Source organism: Tasmannia lanceolata, unplaced genomic scaffold, assembly GCF_043159265.1.
Source record: "Tasmannia lanceolata isolate RefF3 unplaced genomic scaffold, GAP_Taslan_0.1 ptg000016l, whole genome shotgun sequence".
NCBI classification, from domain to species: domain Eukaryota; kingdom Viridiplantae; phylum Streptophyta; class Magnoliopsida; order Canellales; family Winteraceae; genus Tasmannia; species Tasmannia lanceolata.
Window position 1 is genome coordinate 17,861,773 of NW_027518693.1, and position 17,230 is coordinate 17,879,002.

Genomic DNA, 17,230 nt, shown 5'->3' on the forward strand with positions numbered 1-17,230 from the left:
AGAAAAATAAAAGGTGGTAGGTGAAATAGCTTAGGGATTAGAGCCTACAAAGTTGGTGGGAAAAAGCAAGGGGGTATATTTGTCCTAAAGGGCCTATTTTCTTACATGACAGCCCCTTTTTTATAAATTTGAAATCACTACCCTTTATTCAAAATATAACGAAAACTTTGCATTATTTTAATATTTTTCCCTAAAAAATATAGAAATAAAATTAGCATGTGTTTAATGTTATATATACCAAAATATGATTGGATACATCATACATATCATGTGGAAAACCGGTTTCTGATTAATGGAAACTTAATCTTGTGGGTTCACAAGTTTGGTAAGAAGCACAATCACAAGTTTGGGAAGAAGAATTATCATAAGTTCAACAACAGCAACAGCAACAGCAACAACAATAATAGGCCAAATCAGAATTCTGGACGAGAAAAGGATAGATGTTTTTTATGTAGAAAGATTGGTCATTAAAAAAAGGCTTGTAAACGCCATAAGGAGTGGCTTAAGAAGCAAGGGATTTCAGAGCAGGAGGCAAATCAGTGAGGCCGGAAGGACTCTATATGAAAAATGGGGAGAAGGCAAAAAACAAGTTAATAGGAGTTTTTAGATTAGTTTTAGTTTCTGGTCACGCCTAGTTTTGATTGATACTATTTATGTCCCTTCTCTCAGAAGAAGTTTATTTTCAATTTAGTATTGGATTCCTATGGTTATTACTATGGATTTGTTGATAGACATTTTATTCTATATATCGACTCTCATGATATAATCTCTCTTTTACATGCATGTTTTTGAGTTACACACTGTAAGCGAGGTTTAAAATCCATATATGAGAAAACTAGTCCACAAACTTGTTTCTTATTGCTTAACTGTGTAACCAAAAAAAAAAAAAGGGTTTTAGCGATTATTGATTTTACTGTCCGATCTATTTTAGCTGGGTCATAGAGACTCACCATACTATTTTTATAATAGTCATTACCTCAGTGGGAGTTTAGAGTCTCAAAAGATAGTTTTTGAGATAGTGCACTTGGTGTGCAAAATTAGTAGTTTATTTATAGGTTTAAGCAGTTTTTCAAGCATTGTTACTTGAAGTTTGGCAAGGTTGTTACCTCTTTTGGATTTGAAGAAAGTGCAATTGACTAGTACATTTATCTGAAGATTAATGAGAGCAGATTTATTCTCCTAGTTTTAGTGTTTGTGATCAGTGTTCTTGGCAGATGGCAGAGTGATCTTGGTATGGATCATTGGATATCAGCAATAAAGGTTATGCATTATTTGCAGAGGATTAAGGACATTATGCTCACATACAGTCGGTCAGATCACCTCGAGGTGATTAGCCATGCGGATGCAATTTTTGCTAGTTGTCTAGATGATATAAGTTCTACCTCAGTATATTTGTTATGTCAAGATGAGCCATATCATAACTGCTGACCCACTAACATAAGGATTGCCATAAAGTTTTTAATGGGCATGTTACCCGTATGAGGTTATTGTATATTTTGACGTTTTTGGTTAGTGGGAGTTTCTTTGTTTGGTAGAAGTGTATGGTTCTATTGGTTGCAACTGCTTTATATGAATAAAGTTGATATCTTCTCGAGAATGTTATTATGGTTTCTATTGCCATTTTTTGTGCGCACATAATTGATTATATATTGTTATGCCTCATGGGAGGTGTTATAGTTATGCCTCATGGGAGGTGTGATACTTAAAGACTTAAGCTTTAAGTAGGGCAGGCTTTGCTCTTGCGGTATAAAGGTTTCTCACATATGAGTAAAGTATAAAGGTACTTAAGACATCAGGATTGCCCATCTTAAGAGCTTCACATGTTGAAGCATAAGCGTCCGGTAATGGACAAGCTTCATTTGTTGCAACATAAGGGTCCAGTAATGGACAAGCTTCATTTGTTGAAACATTAGGTTCATTCTCATTTATGGTGTTACTTTATAATCATAAGTACCATTCAGTTTTGAAAGGCATTATTGAGTATGTGGAGAATTGCTTACTCATAGAGGTCATTGGGAAATAATATTTCATTATAGAAATTTGTATTGCTGATGAAATTTTGTCAAGGATTTTGTTGTAAATTTATGTAATCTATTGCTTTGTATGTAAAAAGTGTGTATCCAAAGTGTAAAAATAGGACAGTCTGATGGTTTTGCATTATTAACCAATTTTTTTTTTTTCCTTTGTCTCAATAATTGTATAGCTGGAATCCGAGGTGTTCTTAAGGGTGTAAATGTATTAGAACGGTTTTTTTCATATTATTAAGTGAGTTAGGGAAGTCATCCATGTGATCAAGAAATGAAGATTTTGGGTTGATTTAGTCAAATTCAGTTCATCCTTTGTGAGACAGGTCAGCTTGGTGTAAAATTAGTTTGGTTCACTTTCTTCCTGTCTAAGTATTCTTCGATTATATTCATTTGGGTTTATTTGTCCTTTCTATCCCCAAAAGAATTTAAAATTTCATCACTGGCTGTCATGATTTAAAAGGTCAAGTATTTCAAATTCAAGCTTATTTTTAGGTGTTACTATCTTTCCATGGTGAGTTAAATTACTATATATGCAGTTTTTTAATTTTTTTAATTTTTAGATTCAATATAGTCTTTGAAAACTATATTTAATATAATGTGTTTAATAATTCCTTCTAGACAGATAAGAAAACATTATTATTCTCAGGCAATGATATTCATGTTCTGAATGCTTCATTAGTTATAAATTGTTTTCTTCATTGGATTGTTTGATGTTCTTGTTCAGTACAATATATATGTGACAATAAAGATCTTTGAAGGGTTACGAAGGTGTATAATTTCACTTCTTAAGATAACTCTGTCGTTTGTAGTTGTTTCTTGTTCGTGCGTACATGTGTAAATTGTGAATGTGAGCATTGTTATTTATATACTGTGTAGTGGACTTTTTCTGATTTTATTCATTTTACATGGATATGACTTATAACTATTAGGTAGCTAGTGGCATGGGATAATCAGTTAAGTAACTAGTAACATGGTTTATCACACTCAATATTTGTTTGTACTTTTTGTCTTAGGTAGATTTTGATTTAATATTCTCTGTTAGAAGCCTCTTTCAAAAAAAAATTTGTTAGCATGCTATTTTCTTTTTATTGTAGTATCAAGAATATTACAATTTTACTAAAAAAAAGCCTAGGAGTTATCATTGGGAAATAGTCTGGATTTTCGTAGTTTGAAAATAATTACTTCTTAGCTAATGTTGTACAAGTTTAAGAGATTTTGATTTAAATAATGGGTTTTATCCTTGCAGGGGGCGATGAAGGCGTTAGCCCAAGCCCATCCTTAGGGGACTTGCATGGTCCAAGTAGCGCTCCCCTCTTTTGGTTATAAGATTAACCCAGTCTTTTATATAAGAACTTTGAAACCAAAGCCCCCACTTGGAGACACACTATGTCTCGTAAGGCACACCTCCCTTGGAGACAAGCCTTGTTTATAGCCTACCCCTTTAGAAAATTTATCCAAGCCTCAGGTAGAACACCTTTATTAGTTGAAGACCTACTTGGTCTTGTATTTTCCCTGACCTTACTTATTCATTGCAGGGGCAATGATAAGGTTACTTGGAGCCCTCTATAGGAGACGTTCAGTGTCTCACATAGAATTAGCTGTTTCTCTCTTAAGAGACATGCTTTGTCTCTTTTCCTCTACTCGTCGCATCTTTTTAGGGAGACTCGCCCAGTCTCATTCTCTTGTCGATTTTTTTTTAGGAGACAGGTCATGTCTCATTGATCCTAATGGTCTTTTTTATTTGAGAGACAATCCTTGTCTCATCTACACACTATTTTAGAGAAGAGCAGTGCAAGACTTCATTTCGATTTAGTTCTTCTCCTTTCTCTAAGGGTCTAACTCAGTCTTCTTAGGTTTTCACACCTTCTTGGGATTTCATCCACTCTATCATCTATTTGAGACATCGATTTGCTTGTTTAGGACGACCCTTAGGCTAAAAAGGTTCCGTCTTTTCATCTGACACTTTTTCAGGCTATGGATCACAGGAGTGTTCTTTTCTTTCTGGTTGTCTCCTTGTTTCCCTTTGGCTAAAAGGGTTAAATCTCTTAAAAATCCAAAAAAATATTAGAAACTTGAAACAATTCAAAACATATCAAAATTCCAAAAACATCTGGAAATTTTGAAAAATATCTGAAAAGTCGAGTCTTAGGAGTAGTTTGGAGAGTCTGTTTCCGAACGACGTTGGCTTGATCCCTTTCCACAGGGTACGTAGTGCAGCTTGGGATCCATATCCCAAGTCCAGCCAAACCTTTCAAAATAAGCATTTCAAACCTTCCAAAAATACAAAAATTCTTCAAAATGTTTTCAAAAAGATCTTCCCCTAAAAGTTAGGAGTCTGTCCTTGATGTTTAGGATGTCTTAGAATTAGGAGTCTGTCCTGATTGTGTTGATATGCTGTGTCTTGTCGTGTGAGTGTCCCTAGAGTTAGGAGGCCTCGAGTCTTGGTTGGTTAGACACTTAGTCAAGCCGATGGCTAGACCAGGATACAGTTAGTTAGCCCATGATTTTCTTAAGATGCACAGCCTAGTTACACATAGGATATAGGAACCACCTGCATTAGCTTAAGGCTAACCAACTTGCATTAGTTAGGGCATATAGAAAGTCCTAAAAATTACAATTCACTTGAACTTAAGCAATTGTACAAGAAGCTTTAAAAACTAGTCAGGTCTAGTTGATCGAGTCTAGGATAGCGGTCTTAGATGGTAAAGCATCATAGTTTAGAATAGGTCATTGAACTACGTTGATTCTGATTCTTCCCGAGGCCGGGATACGTAGAGCAGCCGGGATGGATGGCCATCCTGGTCTGAGTCAAGTATCGCATTGGAGTCTAGGGTTTGTCGTGTCGAGTCGTGTGTCGAGTCGAGTTATGATATGTGTTTTGTTGTGTTTTCTTACTTTCTTGTGTAGACCTTATACCTTTAGCTGTAGCATGCATGCGTTTGCACACCAAAACTTAGACATCATTTAGGTATGACACTCATGACCTAGCTATTTTTAGGTGACATTTATTTTACTTTCTTTTTATGTGTGCTTATTAATCATCTCCAAGACATGCATGATTAGGTAGACGTCTGCTTGGAGATATATGTTCCTATTTCATATGGCTTTCACCCAAAACTCTTCAAAATCAATAAGTAAATGGCATAAGAGACCAGGTGCTCGCACTTGGGCGGATGATGTGCTTTTCGGACCTTCCAAATTCGTAACCAGGCACGAACATTTTTATATCTCTGGTTATCCATTGCAACAGAGTATAGTATGTGATCCAAGGCCTACTTCCTTGGATGACGACACTTCTTTGTTTAAGGTACGTCTCGAATCCGGGCTAGTTCCCGAATCGAGAGGTATCTCCCTTTGCATCGCCACTCATGCTGTGAGAGGCACTTTTTTCGAGAGTTTCTTGGTAGAGCTCTCCCTTCACGTGGATGATCTAGAGACTTTCGGGGGCTCGTCCCCCGCCTCTCTCGGATCGGGGTCCACAGAGGGTGCCCATCCCCTTTTAAGCCCATGCACATGGACCACATCCACTCGCTTATCCGATGTGGGATTAATTGCTTTCACGTGGAACCCCCAACAATAATATGACTGTAAGATGTCTTATTTCTCTCTATGAAGACTTCAATCACTATAGTTTAGAAAAGAAGAGAAAGAAGAAGACGACGAAGAAGAAGAAGAAGAAGAGAGAGAGAGAGAGAGAGAGAGAGAGAGAGAGAGAGAGATTCAAATTTTAAAATGTTTTTGGGAAGTGTTTTGAAGGATATTTGGGTATTTTTTTCCAATACAACAAACCCCTATCGTCATTTGACCAAAAATTGAGCCAAACTTTAATTTTCAGGAATTTTTCATCCAAGTTTTAAAACTTTCAATATACTATAGTAAATACATTGTATTAAATGCATATATTTTACCTCATAAAAGTTAGTCATGAAGGCACATATGTTTTGAATGAATAATGTTTTCCCAGGCCCCTATTTGGGTTGCAGGCATTTTTTGGAAAAGTTATGAGAGTCAAATTATTTCTAAAAGTTCCTACCTTTTTCACACACGAACAATTCTAACTTGAACGGTTGATCCAACTCTGATCGATTTTTTACTTAGATGGGCCTTCAATTTATGATATCTCTCTAAATTAACCATAATCAATTCATTTCCCTCTAAATTGTGGAAGGAAAAAAACTCCCCAAGAAAAGATTTTCCACCAGAAATGTTTTTCTTACAATCCAAACAGGGCTGGAGCATGTGCTGTTTCCTGTTGCATTTATCATATTGTGCTTTTGAGATAAAATTTTAAAAATTATTAAAAAGAGATATTTTCACTCCCTTGCTTCAATAATAACATTACTTTACCTAAAGATATATAAATAAAGAAAATTTTTATAAAGGATTGTTGGTATGATCTATATATAATTGTTGGTATGATCTACGTCACTCTTTGACTCAAACCCTCCCTAAATCCGTATACCAACTGATTTCATTTGGCTTCTCCTTTGTGTTTGGCAACCCCCAAATAACTAACACCCAGAGAGAGAAGAACCGACGTCAGAATTGTTATCTCCACCCCAATTTGTTTTTCTTTTCCTTAGTCCTAAACCTAGTCCAACCCAAGGTAGCATTACCTCAATCCAACACGGGCCTCGGGTTAAGGAACCCAACCTGCCTCTAAATCTCTCAACCCTAACCCGATTCATCTAACTCTTTTGGATTTCGGTCGGTCCTCACCGAAATTCGGATTTCGGTCGAAATTTAAAACTATGGTACTTGGATCAAATATCAAGGGTGGTACAAAATCAGATCTATGTGGCTACCCTATCTAGAGAGAGAGAGAGAGAGAGAGAGAGAGAGAGAGAGAGAGAACGGTTCCTACACACTTGTGTAGATAAGTTATCTACACACTACGTTAAAATACAGTGGGGCCCACATTGTTTGGGTGATCCAAACCATTCATTTGAAGGACCCTCACATAGATAGGGTAGCCACAAAAAATCAGATCCATAGGATCATCCTAACCATTCGAACTGTGGAGGCAAAAAATGGACTAATTTGTGAAGGTTTATACACATCCATTTACCTCCACAAATTGTAGAGTTGGGATGATCCTATGGATCTGATTTTTTGTGGACACCCTATCTACGTGAGGGCCTTTCAAATGAATGGTTTGGATCACCCAAACAATGTGGGCCTCCACTGTATTTTAAGCTAGTGTGTAGATAACTTATCTACACAAGTGTGTAGGAACCCTTTTCTCATATATATATATATATATATATGAGAAAAGGGTTCTTGCTAACGTTAGCAGCTAGCTTAGCTGCTAACGTTAGCGTAAAACAAGGGTGCACCACATTGTTAGGTTGATCCTAAGCATTCATTTGAAGACTTCATCATGAATGGGGTGTGTACTAAAAATCAACTTTATTGGATCATCATAGGATGTCCATTTGTGGGGGTGAAAATGGCCAGATACTGTTTGTCCACTACTCTGCCCATTTTTTCCCCACAAATGGACACCCTAAGATGATCCAATGGAGCTGATTTTTTGTGGACACCCTATCCATGAAAGGGCCTTCCAAATGAATGCTTTGGATCCCCCCAACAATGTGGGCCCACCTCCTTTCCTCTCTCTCTCTCTCTCTTTCTCTCTCTCTCTCTATATATATATATATATACCCACCTCCTTTCCTCTCTCTCTCTCTCTCTCTCTCTCTCTCTCTCTCTCTCTTTCTATATATATATATGTGAGGTATGATGTGAAATCCAGACCTTCGATTATGTTAAACATCATGAGGCGATCCCCATGGTCCTGGTCCCATCCCAAATGCTCGTCCTGTGGCTATGATAAAAAGACTACAAAATCAACAACTTAGGGTGTGTTCGGCAAGGCTTCTCATTCTCTCCCATAAAATTGGTGCAGATTAATGGAATCTATGGAAGCAACTACGACTTGCTCCGCAGAATCCCTTCCTTTACTCACATTAACTGAAACGTTGGGAAATGGGCTTGGCAGGTCATGTTTGCTGAACTAGCTTTTCGGCATTTTTTTTTTTACCTTTCACATTCTCCGCAACTACAAAACTGGGAGAAACCCTTTTAATAACGGTTGCCTAGCACACCTTTAACTTGTCTTGGTTGAACCCTCAACGAGGCTTGATAGATCAAGGACCTTTGATAATACAGCAAGGAACCCTCAAAAGGGCTTGATAGATCACAGGCCTTGGGTTCTTATTGAAAATTGACAATTTTATTGAATATTGGTTGCGACAAGTTGTCCCCTCGATATTACAAAATAGGGATCCATGATCCAGGAACATTCCTACAAGGAATTACAAAGACCTGACCACTTACATTTCCTCCCTCAAAACTCCCGCTTTAGCTAGTCGATCTGCCTCCTCATTTGCCGATCTCCTCCGATGTCGATTCTAGGGCTCAGCAACCTTATGAGGTCAAGAGTTTCCGCTATTAGATCTTGAAGAGGCCGGGCCCCTTTGAAGTACCCAAAACCCAAGCCACCGCATTTGTCAAGTCCCCTTCTACTATTAATGGTCCTAGATTGTTCTCAAATGCCCATGGCAACCCAAAAAGAAGAACCTTGATTTCCGCCACATTCGCATCACATATCCTGGCCGGGCCCGATTGTTCTCGAATGCCCGCCGCATTTGATTTTCCTGTCGAAACCGTAATTAAAGGGTTAGGATCATCCTATGGAGATGATTTTTTATGCACGGCCTATCTATTCTGCATTAGATCTTGATTTATATATATATATATATATATAGAGAGAGAGAGAGAGAGAGAGAGAGAGATAGAGAGAGAGAGAGAGAGAGAGAACGGTTCCTGCGGGTAACCTCAGGAAACTTACCTGCGGTTGCATGTAATAAGGATTCCCATTGGGTGTTAGATGTGGGCCCTGTTGCGCTGAAAACTTAAAACAAAAATAAAAAATGACAGTCGAGCCCCCCTTTTTTACACTTAAAAAAACAAAAAGACTTTCGTATCCTGTTTTTACATTTTCTCTTAATCGTGTCTCTCTCTCGTTTCGGAGAAAGAGAAAACCCAACGAAGGAGCTAGGGTTTCTGTGGTTTATCCAAGGTTCTTCCCTCTTCCCTCTTCCCTCTTCGTCTAAGGTTCTCCCTCTTCCCTCTTTCCTTCGCTGCTCACGAGCTTCTCTCCCCCATCGTCTCTCCCACACGAGCTTCTCTACCGATTTTGGAGAAAACAACCACAAAGGTCAGTCCTCTCTTCTTCAACCCTTTTGGATTTTGATTTTTTTCTTGGGTGGAAAGAGTAAACCCAGAAATAAAAACCCAGAAATCTAAGCATCTGGATTTCGATTTTTTCTTGGCTTTTATTTTGGGTTTCAATGAACAGTTGAGATTTTGGCTTTTATGTTGGGTTTCAATTCCAGCATAAGCTGAGATTGTGGGTTTCTCTTCCAAACGAAAAAACAATCTAGGGTTTCTGTGGTTGAAAGAGAAAACCCAACGATTTTTTCTTGGCTTTTATTTTGGGTTTCAATGAAAAGTTGAGATTTTGGCTTTTATGTTGGGTTTCAATTCCAGCATAAGCTGAGATTGTGGGTTTCTCTTCCAAACGAAAAAAACAATCTAGGGTTTCTGCGGTTGAAAGAGAAAACCCAACGAAGGAGCTAGTTTTCAATTCCAATGAAAAGTTATTTTGGGTTACGATTTCTTGATTTTTTTTCTTGTTTTTAATTTGTGGGTTTCAATTTTTTTCTTGGCTTTTATTTCTAGGTTTCAATTTTTTCTTGGCTTTTATTTCTAGGTTTCAAATTTTTTCAATTCAGAACAAAACGAAGGAGAGCAGATAGAGGTGATTTTCAGCCGTAGATCTTAAGCCCTTTCTTCGTGTTCCCCAATCCAAAACGAAAGCGAAGGTCAGTCCTCTCTTTCCCTACTTCTATTTTGCTATTTTTCCATTTTTGTTGAGATTAGGGCTATTGTTTTCATTCATTTTTTTCCCTTAAAACCCCTAATTTTAGGGAGTTCTTTAGGGTTTTCTGTTTGAGGGTTGCTATTTTTAGGGTTTATGGTTGTTGTTTTCAAGGTTCTTTTCAGTTTTTTGAGGATATATATTTGTGTGGGCACATAGTGTAGTATTTTGTTTGGGATTTTGAGAGCCAATTGATGAGAATTGTGTGCGCATCATCCTACAGGGGGTGCAATTTTATCATCTCCCTTTTTAAAATTCTCATACTTTCGATTATTTGATGAGAATTGTTTCAGATGGGATGTTAGTATGATGGACAAACTTCCACAGTATTTGATGAGTATGATACAATAATCCCCCTTCATCGATACAATTGGGTTCAAAGTACTTAAGATGTTGGCAAAAAGTGGATCTTTAGCTCAAATGGTAGAGCAATTGGGAGAGAGGGCATGACCCCAATTTTTCTCAAGAGGATGGTGGTTCGAATCCACCAAGATCCTTAACTTTGTCTCACCCACTGATTATTTGTGTATTGTAGAGGAAAAAAATCATTGATTGGTTTCTAGATAACCATTTACTGCTGAGTCAGTCTAAGCATTGGGTGTGATGCTTTATGGGAGAGTTCAAACTTCAGAAGTCCTGATGATAAGTGTAAAGAAATTATGCAGGATTAGCATGGAAAGAACAAATGGAAATAGAAAGAACAGATTATCTTAACTGTAATTGGTTGGCACAATCTCAAATGATATTTGATCCGTTACACACATTGATAATAAAATTGGGCCCATTCATTAGTTTCTTCCATGTTTTCCTTCATGTAAGGTGCGTTTTCCTTCATGTAATTTACTCAGGAACTTTACCCAACATTTTTTAAGTGCATAATCGAGTCTTCCAGTACAGTTCACGCCCTTCTAGAATTGACTTAAGTTGACAAGAAGTCTAGAATTGAGTGCTTACTTTTGCACCCCTACAGTTCACGCCCAAGTTGCACCCCTACCGGGGAAGCATGTTTCCAAATTTTGGGAAGTGCTTGTCCCAGTTTTTAAAATTTTTTTAAAGAAACTTTTCTTTCCTATCCCCAAATATACGAATTTTGAAGAGAGAATTTGATGGTTTTTTTTTTCCGCTTATCTAAGGACTGTAATTTCTAACAGTGTTCCTTTAAAAGAACACAATTGAGGTGGGTTGTATGTTTGGAAGCTCAGAGAAGCCATTGGCTAAACAACTACTCACTCCCTCTTAGGTTCTTCCAGCTCCCAGCTTCCTTACCACTTAGTAAACTAAAATTCCATGGAACAAAATTTTATGAAATGATCCTAGCCGTGAGTGTGGAATTTTCACAAAATCTAAACTTTTAAGAGGCAATATATTTGAAGGGGAATTGGTTATTAAATGTAGAAGAGGCGAAGGATTCAATCAATTAGGTTATAACAACAGCTTTGTTAATGTGTTAACTAATACAGATAGTTTGAAAGACAAAATGGAGCAGCACACTTGGTAATGGAATTCTCTTGATAATGTGTTTAGCTTTCATCTGTACATGTTCATCACTTAAGCGGCAAACGTTCTAACAGAATTCTCCCTTTCAACAATGTTATCCAATAATTCATAAAGGGAATGAAACTCAGGACAAAACCAAGACACAGAATTGGATAAAATCCCTAAATTATAATGATGAAGTTCCTTATATCAAACAGATGACAATGAAAGCATAGATATAAAAGTTTTTATCAATTGACAGAGCATGGATATTGCTAGACCTTTCACTGCATGCTTCATTTCAAATTCCTTCTGAAAAAATAGCACTACCAGACTTCCACTACTCCAAGTGAAATCCAACTGAGGGCAGAAACTATCACTGCTAAAAAACTCACCTTCGTTGGTAATTCCTTCGCAAAATCCTCAATATGCAGACAATTTGAATTCAACATTCCAGAGAGTACCATTACACAAACAAAAGAGTAATAAACCTGCACTTTCGAAGAAATCCTTGCAACTCACAAGGATAATGAATGAAGATTAAGGGGGAAAAGTTTGCCCTGTTCTCTACCCTTTCCAAGCTATACATTAGCCCCTAAGCAAGATTTATGGGATCAAATTGAGTCCCTCAATATTGCTCTTCTTTCACCTTGTCTCTGCGAATGATTTTGTCAATAATTAGGAACAATGATTTTTTCTCAGCTGAACTAGTACATACACCATCAATTTCACATAGGAAGCTCCATAATCTGTTTTCACTATTCTACTAATGAAATCACATTGTCTTTTACACAAGATATCTTCAAAAATTAAGATACCCTCTTGAAGGGTAGTCAACTAAGCATGTACAGACAAAAACACAGGGTGGACAAATATTTCTTAAATACTCTCATTGATCTCAAACTGTATAAAACGTAAAACCTGTTGAGAGTTCAATTACAAAATGTCAAAAGATGTACAAATTGGATTCTCTCTACTATAAATTATACAAAACAACTTGCTAATCGACTAATCCGAGTCATTTTCATTGAAATAGCCTTCAGATAGCCTTCAAGGAGCCTTCAAAACCAACCCTCAAGCAGCCTTGGAGCTTCATCATCCATTCCATGCCACTTGTACTACCTGCATTGAGAAAAAACCAGGAAAAAATATTATTACTCTCTAATCAACAGGTTGTACATTTCAATGGTTCTCAAATTCTAAAACATACAGGGATTAAACAGAAATCTAATAATTGACTGAAATTTACATTGTTCAACCTAATAATCAGTTTTGGAGTAAAGAATCTGTTTTTTGGAGTAAATAAATTTGAGCATAAATCAATGGTTCTCAAAATCCAAAACAAAGTAGCAATAAGAGAGCAATATCACATAACTAGAGCAATATCACATACCTAGCTAAATAAGCAATATTAGGATGCAATATCTTCTTCTTCCTCCTCCCTTGTACTCATCTCCTCCATTATACGCATCTATAGGCAGTAATAAACATTAACTCACATGGTTTAAAAACTTACAACATAAAAGAAGACAATCTTTACATTTGTAAATTTTTTTTTAAAAAAGCCTCCAAACCTTCTGTTTCTTTCGTTTTTGTTCGTTCTTAACTTTCTTCTCACAAGTTGTTAAATAATGACCCATTTTCCCACAATAAGAGCACTTCCGTTTCTTTCGTTCTTCTTGGGAGGTCTCTATTGAAGATTTCATCCGTGAAGCAATCTTCGGGCGGCCCTTGGTCTTCACAACTGGTGGGTCTCGGATAGTTATCTCCGGTATTTGACTACAAACAAAGTTTGAATGCACTTGGCTGCCAATGATTTCTGACTAACTTTGCTTCTCTTTCTTCTTTTGATCGACTTCCGCCAACAATGCATCGCACATTTCTTCCATCTTGTTGAAAAGAGTCTCATCATTATAAGATTCCTCGTCCAGTCTTCGTTGTTTTGCCTTTAGACACCACCTCCTTAACGGGGTTACGCCACTTTCCCTACCTTCTTCCCTTGTAGGAACTTTACCCAACACTTGATATCGTGCATCAACTGTCCATCTCCTAACTATGTAACCCTCAGGAATAACAATTAAACACTTTTTCTCGAATATTTTAAGTATATGTCTGCATAATATGCCTGAAGTCTCGAACATCACGCAGTCACAAGTCGCATTTACACATTCGGCATCGCTATATAGAACAATATGTCCTTTTTTGGTTTCAAAATCACCATCCATGCGTACTACATTGTATGTTGTGACATTCCCATCGTTACTAAGCTTCTTACACCAATAATCATAACTTCTCTTAAGCTCCGCCTGAAATAGCCCAAAAATAGCCCTTGTATAGTATTTTCCAGCCTCCTTTTCCAATGGGCTTAATGTTATCATTGTAGCCTTTGAATTTTTCGACTTAAAATCTTCCTCTGTTTCCTTCCTACGACGGTCAGCAAGCGCTTTCTCGTATTGCTCTAGGAAATCATGCAGAGAAGTCTTTTGGTTTACAAAACCATCAAAGTAAGCATTCATGCTTTCACTGCGCTGACTAGAAGTCATGCCTGCAGTGAAAGTACCTCGCCAATATGCTGGCACCCAATGAATCCTAAGCTCCCGCATCTTGGAAAGCCAATGTTTCTCATCAATCTTATGCTTCTCAACTAATTTAGCCCATTCAATCTCACATTCATTTATTTCATTTGAGTAAAACCAATGATTGTAGTCTTTCAGAAACTCACTCTCTGCCTCTCTCATTGTTGCAACATTCTCAACTAAGTGCCTGCCAATGTGCCACGAACAGAATCGGTGACGAGTATTTGGGAATACAGTCTTAATTGCATTCCGCATTGCCCCATCCATATCAGTAATGATAGCTCCTGAAGCTTTTCCATACATGCATGTGAGCCACTGCTCAAATAACCACGTGAATGTCTCCTCGGTCTCATCAGCTAGGAGTGCACATCCGAACCGGATAGACTGCCTATGATGGTTGACTCCTGTAAATGGTGCGAAAGGCATTAAATATCGGTTGGTCTTGTACGTCACATCGAACACAATAACATCACTGAAGGTAATGTAAGAATCTCTCGCCCTCGCATCCGCCCAGAACATGGACCTCATCGTCCCATCTATGTCTAACTCCATAGAAAAAAAGAAGTCTGGGTCTTCAGCTCGTCTCCGCTGAAAATGGTTGGCCACATTGACAGCGTCTTGGCCCATATTGCTCTTCCTCTTTACTTTCAAATGGGATTGCACCTGGTTCGTTGAGAGAACACCTAGGTCTCTATCAGATACAACATTAACACTCTTCACAATACCAGCAGGCATCATCCCTATGCCATGGAAAGAATTTATCAAATTCTTAACAGTCTCTGTCTTATGGAGTTGGTTATGAGAACGATGTAGGGATCTTCTAAGAGGAGAGGTAAGTTCATGGCAATGTTTGTCTTGAAAGGTTGTTACTAACCACTTCTTATCTCTTAATTTTATGACCATCCTCGCTTCACAACCAACTATGAGAATGCGACGCTCTTTTACTTCCTTACCAGCACTTCGCTTGTCATTTGGATCTTTTTTTCCCTCATTCTCACATACGTATAACCTAGAAATCACATCTCCTGTTATCTTTGACTTGGTTGTACTGGATTTTCGTACTCCAAAACCTTTAGCCAAACCATACGCATTATAATGCTGATATGCATCCTCACATCTGTCAAATATCTGGCCAAGAAAAGGCTTATTTTCTACCGTCTCCTCGTCATTTCCATTACTGTCAACATCTATTGCATTATCTTCACCCCCATCCTCTAAAATTAACCTATTTGCATCTATGTCACTGATAGTTAAGCCGCAAGATTGCGACACGATGTCATTGACAAAACATGAGGACGTAGCACTAACATCTTCGATATGAAACCCACAACCATGTGATGAAGAATCAGCCATTTTAGGTACCTTAAGACAACAATGCGCACAAGATTCTAATTAAAATTCACAACGAATTCAAGTAATCAGCATTTATAGATCCATTTCCTACAACTAGGGGTGTCAATGGATCCAGACGGTCCTATGGATCATCCGAATCCAAACGTTAATGAACGGGATCTAAACATATGAATAGGATCCATGGGCATATTTCGGATCATCAAATATGAGATCTGAAGAACAATCCGACTCCAGCCCGACCGATAAGGAATTTGAATGGATCCGACCCGAAGTGGATCTGTTGACACCCCTACCTACAACGACAAGGAAACAAAAATCACGCAACAGAACCCTAGAATTCATATAACCAGCTAATTCAAAGAAGAAAAAAAAGGATGAAACAAAATAGAGAAAAAAGAAGAAGAAAGAGAAACCCTCAGTCATCAATCAAGAAATCACAAATCAAAAGGGGACAAACAACAGATAAAGAAATTAAGAGAGAAAAGAGAGAGACCTGAGAGATCAACCAGTCCGGATCCATGCGCTTAACAAAATTAGAAGAACTTTCATAAGAATTGACCATAGAAGCCCTAACACCACCAGAAACCCAACAAACAGAAACCCTAGACATGGGAGACATAGTTCCGTGGATGCACTCACAATCTCACGAAAAAACCAAGAAAAAATTTGAAACCTAGAAATAAAAGCCAAGAAAAAATTGAAACCTAGAAATAAAAGCCAAGAAAAAAATTGAACCCACAAATTAAAAACAAGAAAAAAATCAAGAAATCGTAACCCAAAATAACTTTTCATTGGAATTGAAAACTAGCTCCTTCGTTGGGTTTTCTCTTTCAACCGCAGAAACCCTAGATTGTTTTTTTCGTTTGGAAGAGAAACCCACAATCTCAGCTTATGCTGGAATTGAAACCCAACATAAAAGCCAAAATCTCAACTTTTCATTGAAACCCAAAATAAAAGCCAAGAAAAAATCGTTGGGTTTTCTCTTTCAACCACAGAAACCCTAGATTGTTTTTTCGTTTGGAAGAGAAACCCACAATCTCAGCTTATGCTGGAATTGAAACCCAACATAAAAGCCAAAATCTCAACTGTTCATTGAAACCCAAAATAAAAGCCAAGAAAAAATCGAAATCCAGATGCTTAGATTTCTGGGTTTACTCTTTCCACCCAAGAAAAAAATCAAAATCCAAAAGGGTTGAAGAAGAGAGGACTGACCTTTGTGGTTGTTTTCTCCAAAATCGGTAGAGAAGCTCGTGTGGGAGAGACGATGGGGGAGAGAAGCTCGTGAGCAGCGAAGGAAAGAGGGAAGAGGGAGAACCTTAGATGAAGAGGGAAGAGGGAAGAGGGAAGAACCTTGGATAAACCACAGAAACCCTAGCTCCTTCGTTGGGTTTTCTCTTTCTCCGGAACGAGAGAGAGACACGATTAAGAGAAAATGTAAAAACAGGATACGAAAGTCTTTTTGTTTTTTTAAGTGTAAAAAAGGGGGGCTCGACTGTCATTTTTGATTTTTGTTTTAAGTTTTCAGCGCAACATGGCCCACATCTAACAATCAATGGGAATCCTTATTACATGCAACCGCAGGTAAGTTTCCTGAGGTTACCCGCAGGAACCGTTTTCTCATATATATATATATATATATATATATATATATATATATATATATATATATAGGGGAAATAGTTCGTGAGCTAGAGCTCATATAAGCTTATATGAGCTAGAGTGCTCAAACACATAAGTCCCACATTTTTTTGTGGTGATCCGAACCATTCATTTGCAAGGCCCCATCATAGATAGGGTGATCATCTTAACCTTGCCATTTGTGGACGAACAAAATGGGTAGAAACAGTGTTTGT

General features: G+C 37.6%; 1 protein-coding gene across 1 annotated transcript; it reads right to left on the minus strand.

The window, feature by feature from the left end:
- Positions 1 to 13,271: 13,271 nt before the first annotated feature.
- On the minus strand, positions 13,272 to 15,377 carry LOC143847965 (protein FAR1-RELATED SEQUENCE 5-like). The gene has a single exon (XM_077356738.1). The coding sequence runs from the start codon at positions 15,375 to 15,377 to the stop codon at positions 13,272 to 13,274; it is 2,106 nt and encodes a 701-aa protein (XP_077212853.1).
- Positions 15,378 to 17,230: the final 1,853 nt, after the last annotated feature.

Excerpts from the sequence above, each read along its gene's own strand:
- LOC143847965 (XM_077356738.1), bottom strand. The coding sequence starts at position 15,377 with ATGGCTGATTCTTCATCACATGGTTGTGGGTTTCATATCGAAGATGTT.